Below are 13,037 nucleotides of genomic sequence, written 5' to 3'. Positions count from 1 at the left end.
CCTTGTTAGCAATCTCTGCCCTCCCTGTTGGACAATGAGGACTTATGTTTGTGTGCTAATGGGTTTCCACTGAGGAAAACCCCTGCTCCTGTGGAGCAGTTTGTTAAAGGGAGAAGAGACCCCGGGGATGGCCTCTTTCTTCCACCAGCAATGATCGAAGCAGCAAATATCCTGACTTGGGGCCCTGGAAAACAAGAATGAAGTGCCAACGTAGGAAGTGCTGCAGCACTGATTCATCCTACTCCTTTCTCTTAGTAGAGTAACAGGAGATTCAGGGAGCAAGGCTGCATGGAGAAAACAATATCATGAGGTGGGTACAGCAGGCATTGCTTAGATGCTGGACAAAAAGAGCACCAGAGTCAGAGAATCCTTGGAGATCTATGCCTCAAGGCAGTTTGCTTTCTTCCTAAGGTCAAGAATAGAAGCTGACTCAGGCATGATGGAGGCACATTAGAAGGAAGTTCATGAAATTATGGAACTTAAATCAGCAGCTCTGTGCTACAAGACCTGCAGGGCTCCCTCATTTACTGATTTTGTTATTGCCCTGCAGTTAGGGGGTCTCTCTGCTCTCTCTGTGATGCAGGCAAACAAACTATTGGGAGGAGCTGTTCTTTGTACTCGGGCAGGTGACTCACTCTTCAACAGCATTGTTTCTGGAGAACTGCCCTGATTTATCACCAGCTTTCTGCCCTGCTGACTGTGCAGTGGAAGGATGAGCAAAGCCTTCCTGGCTGCCTCTTGGTGCTACTGGGCTCCTTGCAGCTGCACACCTGACTGTCTTCTGCACCTACAACTCAGCTCTTCTGTGGGGGAAGAGATAAATCTCCTTGAATGACACCCACAGTGGTGCAAACCCTGCCCATTGAAACCCAGCAGCGCCTGTCTCTTAGTGCTGCAGTTGTAGGAGGGAGGGCTTTTGTTTACAAGAGATTAGGGGCTGATATCTGCTGGCATGACAGTTCTGGGATGTGTTTCTGCTGGAGAACATGGAGTTCTTGTCTTGCAGTTGCTGAGTCATAGAAAAGGCAGAGCAGTAATTTCAGGGTGCTGACAGCTTAACACAAGGTTAGACCTTCCATTTCCATGCCAACGGCAGTGGTGACGCATGGCAGTTAATTGCTCCAGGTCAGCTGGTGAAATTTTCCCGTTGTGAGAAATGGGATCTTGTTGAGCCTTCCTGTGCTGAGCAGGGAGCTGAACCAGAGGCTCCAGAACACGTGCTCCAGTTTCTGCAGCCAGTGCTGCTGGCACTGGTAGGTGCTAATGGATGTCTGGGTAAGGTGCCTGTCTTATGGAACATTTTTTTCTCCTAATTCTTTCTTTCCTGATCCAAGGATGATTTTGGAGACTAGGTAGGAAGGATGCCAGACATCTTCTTTGTACTGCAGTGATCACACTAAGTAATGCAATTACCAGGTCTCCCCCACAGAATGAGCATCCCGGACAGGAATAATTTCCTTAGTGTCTCCCTTCTTAGCTCTGTGTTTTCCAAAGTCCATTCTCAAGTCTGCAGTCAGCAGCAGAGACAAAATATCCCCTAGGTCCAGAACGTCTCTTCCCAGCAGTTTATTCTCTTAAACCTCCCAGCCTCAAGAAGAGGAGTTGATTCCTCAGTAGGATCACATTTATGTAGAAGAAACATGTGTTGACTACTGAAAAGCAATTAAAAACCGAATGCTTAAACACTCAAATAGGAATTTATGCACCAGATTTTTGTTGATTTGTTAAGACTTTGTGTGTGTGTCTACAAATATAGCATTTCAGAAAAGAGTTTATTTGAGAAATTTATTGTATCAAAAGGTGTCCTAAAATATTTTGGAAATATTTTATCATACCATATCAATACATTTTCAAGCAAAACAAAATGAACACTTTTTTTTCAATTGGAAAGAAACTTTTCATCTGAAAATTTTATAAACACACAGGAAAGCTCAGAAGTAGTACAAATAGTTCAAAATTATGTATAGAAACTTCTAAAATAAATTTCCATAATTAAAAAAGAATTTTGATGGTATACATTTCTGTTCAACATAATTTTTTACAGTGTTTTCTGCTCTTGGTCAGAAAGAAATGAAAATTTTCATCAGTTCCTTGCCTTTATCTCTGATTAATCTTCAATAGAGTTAGACTTTAAAAAAAATTATTAGATCTCCCTCTTTTTCTTTTCTTCTCCTCTAGAACTTTTAAAACTTTCCTTCTGTGTTTTTCTCTTCTGGAATGTCACAGTAGTATTTTTAATGCAATTAAATTAATTGACAAAATCCAGACATTTTGTTTTATATGGGAAGGAAATGTTAATCATTTTAATCAGAAGAGAAAGATAACACATTAAATTTTTGAAATTAAAAAAACCCCAACCACTTAAGTGTCTGCAAGACAGACAGTTTTGTCCAGGGTTTTTTTTTCTGTCACTGCTCAGAAGGAATCCCAGAGCTCTGAGACACCTGGAACATGGATTTCCAGACACTCAGCTGTGTTTGCTGCTGTTGTCTGGCTGGGAGCCAAAGTTAGGAGGCAGGAAAATGCTGAGAGTAGGCAGGTGCTGCTCCTGTTAGGGAATGGCTGTGGATATGAACAGAAGGAACTGAAGCTCCTGCAGTCCTACTTTTTTTGTAGACTGGGCTTTGTGGTGCCAAGCTTGGTGCTTCCTACTTGCCCTGGGGACTTCAGACCACCAGCAGTTTTCTGAATTTAGGGCTCCCTGCTATTTGTCTCCTCTCTATCATCATCAACCTTCAGTGTTTCTTGCTGTGTCAAATGCATCCTTCTAACACCAGATCCAGAGTAACTGAGTCACTTTCTTCTTGACACACATTAGTAAGGCTCCTAGCATCTTTTCAAAACCAAGGTCTTTCTCTGCATGGAAAAAGAGCCTTGTTCATACCCTGTAAAGTGATGTATTGCAGAGCTGGCTGATACAAAAAGCTCAGTGCAAACTGATTTGCATCTTAAAGCAATACAATTAAACCAGCAAATATTCTGTGTAGACACTTTCTGTATCCTAGTGACCCTGTTATTTAGTTAGATTTCTCTCTAATTGATGTTAAAATAGAAATTTAGTGGAATCCGCATATGTTGCCGAAGCCTGAGTTTGCTGAAGCCTCCACCTTTCCTTGCAGGATTTTTCCACTGAGAAGTGTGTAAAAGACACAGATCTGTCTCTAGAGGATCTTGTAAGCTCAGAAACAATGTGATTTTGAGTCCCATTTGGTAGCGACTTCGAAAAACCATTAATTATTCCATTGTATCCAAAGGAGAATTTGGTCTCAGACCTTTGGAGAAAGTTTCCAGCTTTTCCTGGTGTTGTGATCCAGTGGGTGAGAGATGCTCCTGCTTGAATTAATGTGCCACATGCCACATTAATACTACATGCCAAAGTCAAGAATACAGATTTTAATTAATAGTAAATGTTAGGTACAGAGATATAGAGACATAGAAAAGATGAAGGGGTGAGAGAGATCAAGCAAAAGGTAATCACCACCTGTGGATCCAGAAGCATCCTGCTGGTCTTTCTTCACCCTTCTTGGTCGTCGGGGAGGCCCCAGAGAGTTGTTTTTCTGGGGATTCCACCTTTGTACAGTCCAAGTTCTGTGTATCCACAGAGCACAGGTGCTATTCCCATCATTTAAGGCGATATGTGTATCAGCAATTGCTTCCTTTCTGACATCATGCCACAGGGGGAAGCTTTGTCCCAATCAGACACACCCTCAGGCCTGGAATTAGCACTTTTCTGTGACAAATTTCTGCCGCCCGTGCTTATTTCAAGTTGACATAAGACTTATCTTATGGCAAGTTCCTTCCATGGCCTTGACAGTGTTGGGAGACAGGGAACTGTGTTATGTCCTTACACCTGGCCACAGGGAAATTGAAGGCAGCCTGCTAATGTTAATTCAGACAGGAGTCCAAGTGGGATGTATCCCTGCTGAAGTTGTTTGCCTGGCAAGAGTGCTGCAGGATCATCAGGCTCTTAATTAGCTGGTGTTCTCTCCAGTTATAAAGCAAACTGACTAAACATTCTGGCCTAGTGAAGAGATGGTTAAAACACGCACAGCCTGTGGCTCTCCTTGCCCTTAGAATTTTTTTCTGATGGATTAAAAGTTCTGGGAACCCAAGAAAAACTTTACGTCAGTATTTTTTTTTTTTTGGTCAGGCATTTTTTCTCATATCCCACTCAACACAATCCATGGAGTGTGGTTATTGTTCCCTGGTCATGAAGCTCCTTGTGCCTGACTGCTAAAGCCAGTTGCATCATTTGTGCTGGTCTCCAGGAGAGAGGGAGAAAAGAGGATTCAGTTTTAAAGAAAACAAAAATGTAATGCAATAAAAAAAAATTGGGGTTTTTTCCACCATTGTTGGGGTTTTTTGTGGACTTTGAGAAAGTAGAGGAATGGAAAGGGGGGAAGGGCTTTCCTATGAAAGAGATAATCTGAATCATTTAATCTTTGGTGACTCTTTTGAAAAGCTGAGTTCACACAAGGTAAACAGAAAGGAAGAGGAATAAGTTACCTCACATTCACTGTCAGGCACTGCAGAGTCCACAATGCCTGATAACTTCTTACCCTTATAGTTGACATATCAAATTACAAAATGTTTCTCAGGAAATAGCTCGGGATGGATCTCCTTCCCAGAAAAATGAAACTACATCAGTGAGGATCAGAGGAACTGCAGACTTTGCAGGCTGGTCTGGCAAATGGTACTCCCAGGAGCAGCCCTCCAGGGACAATTCCATATAATTGGTGTGGAACTCACCACTTGTGCTGGGAAAAACAAACTTTCCTAAGGAAACCAGGTTCTGTCAATAACAGTTCAGAAAGTGCTGTTCTGAAAGTGTTCAACACATGAAATTGGGAGTAGATAAATGGTGTGACACAGATTACAGATAGGGAAATCATGGGTGGTTGTAATACCAAAATAAATAGCTGGGAAAGGTACTGTGATCAACAAATGAGTGAACCTTACTTCCAGAGTTCTTAGTCTTATCTCAAAAATCATTAATATGCTAGGGGACTTTATCATTCCCAGAGGTTTAGTTTCAGCTCCGGAGGGACACCTGTGGGTGAGGAAACTGATGAACTAATTGTCTGATGAAATCTCTTCATGACAGGAGGAGAAACCACCCCAGAGACGGTTTTAAAGCTGTGCCTGTTGCCTTTCCTTTGTTCTTCCCCAAAATGTGGCTCAAGGTGCCCAAGGCAGAAACTCCCATCATTCTTGCCTGTTCCAAGGGTGGGAGGTGAGGATCAAGGATTGAGATCTTCTCTGGCAGCACTGAGCAGCATCCTCCACCCTTTCCCATGCTGTGTGACTCATGCTGGAGGGAAGAGACAATGTTATGAATGACATCACAAATGAGGAAGAGGACCAGAGACAGATAGAAGCAACCACAGGGAAAAAAAAATATATTAAAAAAAAAAAAAAACCACAAAAAAAAAAAAAAAAAAAAAAAACCAAACAAAACAAAACCAAAAACAAAACAAAAAATCCAAAACCAAACCAAACCAGAAAACAACCCCCCAAAAAACTCAACCCCCAAAAAACCCCACAGGGCTGGTTCCCTCTCATTTGGTACTGTGGACATACTGCAGGGAGGAGCAGTAGGTTTGGATTGGGACAAAGAGAATCAGCTCTCTACACCAACCTTACATAACAATTTAGAGGTACAAAGATGAATGCAGCTTTCCCCAGAACTTCCCTCTAGCAGGGCCTTCAGCAGGGCCCTAACAAAATCATCACAGGATTCTAAAAGCCCTGCCTTTCTTTGTGAAACAGAGAGGAGACTTTCCCCAGACATATTTGTGTATAGGTAGTTTGTGAATAACACCTTGTGAAACTTTGTACAACAGCAAGACTTGTAAGCCTCTGAATTTGTATGTATAAACTGGGCTTCCCACCTGTCATCTTTTCCAAATTTTCTTCTCTTTCATCACAAAACATCTGCTTGAGGGGTAGAAGCAAAGTGGAAGGGAAAAATCATCTTCTTTACCATAAATATCTAAATTCCTGTATATGCCAGGAAAAGAGAACTGCCTTTGTATCTCAGGCTGAGGTCTCATTCTCTCCAGTGCAATCAAATGAACAGCTGTTGCTGTGGAGCTTGTCTAAAAACATCTCTCTGCATTCTGCTCACTCAGGTCTTTTATGCCTGCTGTTCCCAACATTTGTAGTTTTATCTTTACTCAGAGACACAATCAAATGCCACAGGCAACACCAGCCAGGGGCTGAATCATGTCTTTGCCTATGCCATATTTTTAAATTCCAGTAGAATACTTTGATAACAAAATGGACCAATGGCTGTAATACAGATTTTATAAAAGTTGAACATGAAAAAGAGACAGGCTCATGCTGGTCTTCATTTACACCCTCATCCTCCCCATTCACACTCTATTCTCTTGAACCTTTCATGCATTTCCAGAGATAAATGTTGTTCACAGTGTATCTCCTTCTACCAACTCAGCATCATTTAATTTGGTGGCAGTAAAAGTACCATTTCTCAGGCTACTGCTTTTCACCTGCCACTTCACTGTTCAGGAGCTTGGCAGGAAATTGTAAAGGCTGGAAGTTAACATGGTATTGCAGGGAAAAGAAGGAGGTGCTCACAATGCAGGAAATGCCACTTGAAAGGCTGGATGAAGAAAGGTCAGATTAAACTACAGAAGGACTTAAACTGTTTAGATCTGTTTGGAAGTACCTGCACTTCAGGTGACTCCTGCTCCCCATTGTTTCCTCAATAAGTTCCAGATGGAGAAGGTCTGTTTGAGACTCATGTCCATTCCCCGGACCATTCTTCCAGCTGAAATTACAGAAACTTCTGGAAGAGCTCTTTGCCACCACAGGCTGAACATTCCATTATACAGCGGGCAGAATGGAATTTTCAGATGCCTGGCAGAGCAAAAAACAATTTGTCCTTTATTTAGTTCATAATTTCTGCTTGTGGAGCTGTTTGGTTGGACTGCATAGACCCTTTGATGCTCTCCTCAGGACTGAAAACCATCCTGCCATGTCCCAATCCCTGTGCCTAGTGTCTGTCAGCCCCATGTTTTCCCCAGCTGACTGGCACCTCCCGCTGGCATTGTCAAGGTCCAGAGCCAGATCCTGAATTCACTCTTTATCCATCCATGTCCTTAGCAAAGACACTGGAGTCTTTTTCTCACCATCAGTGGAAATAAGTGGTGTAAGCCCGAAGATGGAATTACTGCCCAAAAATTGGAGATCTGCAGAAGTACAAGTTTAGGCAAGTTAAAAAGAGGAGACAAAGTGTTTGACTAGAAGAAAGATAGAAGATACAGGAGCAGAAGCATCATCTGTATGCTTCTCATTCTGTGCCTTTTTTTTTTTTTTTTTTTTTTTTTTTTTTTTTTTTTTTTTGCATGCCACTTGAAGAAGTAAAACTCAGAATCTGCCTAGTGGCTGCATGGAGCCTGTGCATCCCTGGACTTTCTGGCTCTTTGTTCCCATGAAGTCAAAAGAAATCCTTTCACCACCTGACCAAAGGGGTCAGGATAATCTCTTCTCCTCCTGCATGGAGCCACTCCTGCTCTCCAGCCTCGGGGAGATGAGGCAGATTAATAATTGTGATCAGCATGTTTCTTGTTTCCAGATACTGCGTACCAGAAGGTATTTTGAGAGTATGATATATGAGTCACTGTGGGATGAAGCAGAATGTTTTAGCCTTGCAGCTTGGAGGTACATTATTCATCTTCTCTTGGCCTGTAAAACCTGCAGCCCAGAGACACCCTGACTCTGGTCTGCAGAAGCTCAACTTGAACCTCCAGGGAAGTTCCTTGAAAGTGTTTCTTAAAAAGACATTCATTATTTTAGTTAAACAAAAGAAGATAATACTTCCAGATCTCCTTACCCCTTCTTCCCCCACCGCTCCTCACTTTTCTGGCTTACTTCCAAAGCCTCTAAAGAGAAGATTGATTAGTGGCTGGTATGTGCAAAAATCCCTGTTTCAGCCTTGTAATACCCAACCTTCATCACAGCCTGTGCCCCCTGCTCCTATCCAAAGGCTGCATTAGATTGTTGTATCCATCATCTGGCTGCCAGCCACAGCCTTGCCAGGGAAGGGAAGAAGTGAATGGACAGAAGTACTATAAAACTCCACAGATAGCACAATTTTGTTCAGAAAGAACACTAATTTTTGCAGCAACTTTCAAGCATGTTAGAAAAGGTTAAGACACCTGGTGTAGCTTGTTGCGTCTGTAGTGAATTAAACTCTTGTTGGTAGAGCACTTGAGTCTTCATTCTTGTACCAGTCCTGGCTACACTGTTCTCTGAAACAGATCTTTCTGAAAGAGCCATGGAAAAGCTGGTGTATCTGGGTGTGATTTGGCTGTCTGATCTACACAAGACATTTCTTGACCTCATGGATTTTGCCAAAGCACAGACATCTCTTATGGAAAACTCAGAAGGATGTAATTTCTTTGTGTCAGGTATGAAATGGGACAGTTGGATTTGTCCCAAAACCAAGGGACTTTCTCAAAGTGATCAAAAACACCAAAGAGCTGATCCCTGTAGGAAAAAAAAAAAAAAAAAAAAAAAAAAAGAAGAAGAAGAAAATCAAGAAAAACGGTTCATTATTTGATAGACACTAAACTATTACTTTTGGCCTTAGTTGCATTTTGTTTGGTAAGTATTTTCAGATCCTTTTAGCTTAAACCTGCAGAAATGCTGTAATTTTCATATAATGACGTTGAGTAGTAATGTGAGGGTTTTGCTAATTAGGAAACAGCATCAAAGAATTTTCTTATTACTAAGCAAATTCCTTTAGATTACTCTTTCACAGATGAAAGCTGGTTTCTGTGTGGTTGGTTTCTCCATCTCAGTGTAAATCTTTTTTACCAGAATAAAGGAGAACTATAAGATTGTCCTTCTCATATGCCCTTACCAATGCAGTCTACAGCTAAAATTCCATATAGAAGGGATTTAATTTTCCTAAATTACAAAATATGCATTAAGTTAAGAGGAAAAAATGCACTCAGATTAGGTAATTTGTTGGAAACTAGAATTTCAGTGAAGACGCAGGTGTGCTCCCTAAGCAAAATCACTCTTTATCATAATGTCTGGAGTTGCATAATTCAAAAACTTCATGGCAGCACATGACTAATACAAGATATCTGGTTTTGGCTGGGTGAACATTTTAACAAGAAACTGGATTTTCACCATATATCCAATCCTTTCACAAAGGTCAGGGCTGTCCTCAAAGAGTTCACCAAGGAAAAAAAAAAAAACCTGTTCTTTTTGAGCAGGGTTGTTGCTACACTGAAGATCTTATCAGGAAAAAGTCTACTAGTATTTGAAAAATCAGCCTTCTGAATCCTTTTGGGTCTTTCAACTCATTAATTTTGGTAAATCCAACCTCTTCTATTGAAGCAATCAAGATATACTGTCAAGTTTTCAGATTATTTGACATTTTAACTAATGGTTTCTTTTGCCTTTGACTTCCTATGTATTTTTAGGTGAAGAAATGCTGGTTTAAAACTTTATAAAGTTTCATTTAAAAGAGGTCAACCCAAATGTTGCAGATTTTCCCATTACATAAAGTGACATTTCAGAAATGCCAGTTTGAAAATGTTCTATCATTTTTAAACTTTCCCTTCATTTTGGGGGGTCAAACCTCAGTTTATCCAAAAGTCCTGTTATGTTCATTGCTGGGCATTTACCTCAGCCCAACTTCAGTAAACAGGAACCTTCCAGATCCAGACTGGTTCTGTGGTGGGCAGCAGGTGTACGAGGAAAGTCTCTGAGGGGAGCTGAAGGACCAGCTCTTTCTAAAGCTTTCTCTGCTTTCCTTGCCAACACTTTTAAGATACCCTAACATGATCCCAAAAGGCCCTGGCATTTTTTTAAGTAATCTTCTTTTGAGTGTTTGGTGGTTCCAAACAAGGAGATCATGAAATCTTTGGTTACCCTGCTGGGAGGCTTTGCAGAGTGAGTAGGATGCCTCCCCCACCTAAACCAAAGAACACCACAGCAGGTGTGTAAACCTGTGTTATTTCTATCTTGCTGTTTTGAAACAGCTCCCTCCAGCCTGCAGCCTCACCTGTGTTGTTTGGTATTGTTTCTGCCTGAAATATTCATAAAGCATTATGCTTAAAAAAATAGGTTGATGAATGAGAAGAGACAGTTCTCCTCATAAAATCATTGACAGAAAGGCCGAAGAGTTTTTGGGGTTTTTTTTATGTATGGAAGCTTTTCATTTGACTGCTGCAAATTGGTCTGAGTAGCAAAAACATAAAATAAAAAACCCAAACAAACAAAAAAAGCAGACAAAAAAAAAAAAAAAAAACCAAAGACAAAAATAGAGTAGTAGATGGCTCTGAAGAAGAAAGTGTCCCAGCACATTGATCATCTGTGGAGATATACAATTAAAGTGCTGAGAATTCCTCACTCTAATGAGGGAACAAAGACTGTCTCAGAACTTAAGGAGCTCATTTCCTTATACAAGACCTGTCTTGTAGCTCACAGATCTCTTATTGCCTGCCAGGTGTCCCTGCTTGATACCACACCATGGTCTATAAAAATGACACCCTCCTTTGAGATGCTGCTGCTTCTATCACCATCTCAATTGTGCAAACTACCTCATTTGACTAAAAATGCTTGTTGCTGCTGACCAGTTTAGCCTGTTACATCCCAGGATCCTGTTTCAGCCAAGAAATTAGAGTCACACCTTTATTTCCAGGTAAAACAAATAAATAGCTGGCATTGTTGTATCTCTTGCAGACAAACAAAGCAGTAGCCAAGGGGGATTTCCACCACGCAAGCTCCAGCTCACGGCGAGCTCTCTTCCTGGCTGTGCTGTCCATCACAATCGGAACTGGCATCTACGTCGGGGTAGCTGTGGCTCTTATTGCCTACCTGTCAAAAAACAACCATCTATGAGCCTCAGGAATGGGGGAAGAACCAGCCAACCCGGTTCCTGCACTGCAGAAGTCCCCAGCACATCAGGCTGCGTGGTTTTCCAAAAAGAGACAAACACTTTCTGGGGGCAGGTACAGGATGAGATGGGCTTGTGCAATGCTGTAGGGTGGGAAGCTGGAGGGGCTGGGGGAAGTTCCACCATTTGTGATGCACAAGTCTTGCTTATCTTCATCAACCCCTGTACAAAAAAGGGAAAGTAAGAGCAAAAGAGAGACAAAGAATGAAAAGAAGAAAAAATAAACAGAAGGAAAATGGGGGAAGTGTGGAGAAGGGTGTTTTGCCTTTGCCTTCTTTTCAATATGGTGTTTACAAGCATCTGGCAAACTGAGCTGTTCTCTTAATACCTTCTTGGTCACCTGAACTTTGCAGCCAGCATGAGCTTGTGCTTAATTTGCTTGTTAAGCACAGCACAGAGATTTGGGAAAGCCTGGACAGCAACTGGTTCTCTGAAAGACCAATATAAAAACAAGAGGAAAAGCATGGCTTGTTTTGTCTTTTGAATGCAGGACTCATTTGCTTAAGAGTGAATCAGACACCTCAGTGTAGAGTGGTATTGCCTACTCTTCTTGTTGGGGGTATGTTTCTATGGAAGGAGAAAAGGAAATTAAAAACATTTTTACTTCCTTTCCTTGTTTTTGGATTAAGGTGTGTCCCACAGGCCCACTCAGTGAAGAACAGCTGGGGTTACTCAACTGCATGACTCAGCTCTGCAGACAGAGTACAATTTTGAAGTAACGTGAGACCCATTGTAAAATTAATTCCTCCATTCAGTCACATTGTGATAACAGCACTTTACTGTGGCATTATTGCTCATCTGGGCTGCTCCGCCTTGCCGTGGAGACCTGCACAGCAGTCAGTGCAAGAAACCTGGGGAAAAATGCAAACTGAAATACTAATAAGTTTTTAATTTAAAAAAAATCATGGTAAAGCATGGGAATTAACCAGAGAAAGGAATGCTTCATACATTTCTGGGGTCCTGCTCATACACAGACCAGTGAATACCACTCAGATCAGAAGCTCAGAGCTCAGCTGTGCATCAGGGACACGGCATAGCCATGGAGAGACAAGTATGTTCCCCAATAAGCAGAGCAGTGGTAAATTGCAGGGGAATTGAGCCTTGTCCTTCCTTCACTGACTGAAATGATGCATTTATTTTCTTCTTTACTTGCTCCCAAGATTCAACTGTTTTTTGTCTTACAAATTTCCCTGCACTCAAGTATTTTTTTGTCTAACCATTTTGTCCCACCCCAGGGTGTAACAGTGTAGACATACATATGTAGCTACATATATATATACAGACAGAGAGGGAAAAACCAACCAAATCAATGACCATTTTATTATTCAACTGCCTCGTGTTTTACAAACATGGTTTCTTTGAACAAGGATGTCATCAAAGATGTTTTCCTCCAAGTCTGTATTGTGTGTCATCTTTGCTCTGGGACAGTTTTTTTTCCTCTTTTTTTAGGTTTCCATTATTTTGGTTTGAATTTGACTTCTTTTGTTTTGCGGGGGCGGGGAGAACAAACACATGCAATCCTATTTTTCTGGTAGCTATACGGTTTATTAAAACACATGGCATACAGCTACTGGTGCTTTGTGTGACACTTTTTTTGGGGTGGATGTGAAGCTTTAGACTGAGTGAAACTTAGCCTAGGACACCTGGTCCAGCTACCTTGAGAGGTGCTTGTATGGACCATCTCATGCTGTCCCTGGACCCAAAAGCCTGTTGTAGTCACTGACAGGTTTTTTGGCATTGAATTCACAGAACCATAGAATGATTTCAGTGGGATGGGAGCTTAAAAATAATTTAGATCTAACCCCCCTGCCACAGATAGGGATTCCATCCACATTGGATGGCAAATTGTTGGGCTACAAGCTAAGCCTGGAGACTGGCAATGTACTCTGCATTGTCCCTTCTGCATATGTATTATGCATGATTTGTGGGAAATCAGTCAGTTTTTCTCATAAAGCCTGAGCTTTGGAGTACATGGTATTGAATAAAAACCCACTGATTATTCCCTTAAAGGGAAAGGAACTAGTATTTCCTAGCCTTGATTTGAAGTATACCTGGAGTTCAAAAAAATTAGAAAGCAAATACAAGTACTGTAAGGTCATTA

At 41.4% G+C, this 13,037-nt stretch overlaps 1 protein-coding gene across 1 annotated transcript in view; it reads left to right on the top strand.

Moving 5' to 3' along the window:
• The window catches only part of SYNDIG1 (synapse differentiation inducing 1), a 49,045-nt gene extending 36,550 nt beyond the window's left edge, over window positions 1–12,495 (top strand). The window contains exon 4 of the mRNA XM_053938319.1: window positions 10,723–12,495. Coding sequence (XP_053794294.1) covers window positions 10,723–10,881 — 159 coding nt within the window. The 3' untranslated portion in view covers window positions 10,882–12,495. The remainder of the gene's footprint in view (window positions 1–10,722) is intronic.
• Window positions 12,496–13,037: the final 542 nt, after the last annotated feature.

The sequence above is a fragment of the Vidua chalybeata genome, chromosome 3, assembly GCF_026979565.1.
Source record: "Vidua chalybeata isolate OUT-0048 chromosome 3, bVidCha1 merged haplotype, whole genome shotgun sequence".
NCBI classification, from domain to species: domain Eukaryota; kingdom Metazoa; phylum Chordata; class Aves; order Passeriformes; family Viduidae; genus Vidua; species Vidua chalybeata.
The sequence above is the reverse complement of the archived record's forward strand: the minus strand, read 5'-3'. Positions and strand labels throughout refer to the sequence as shown.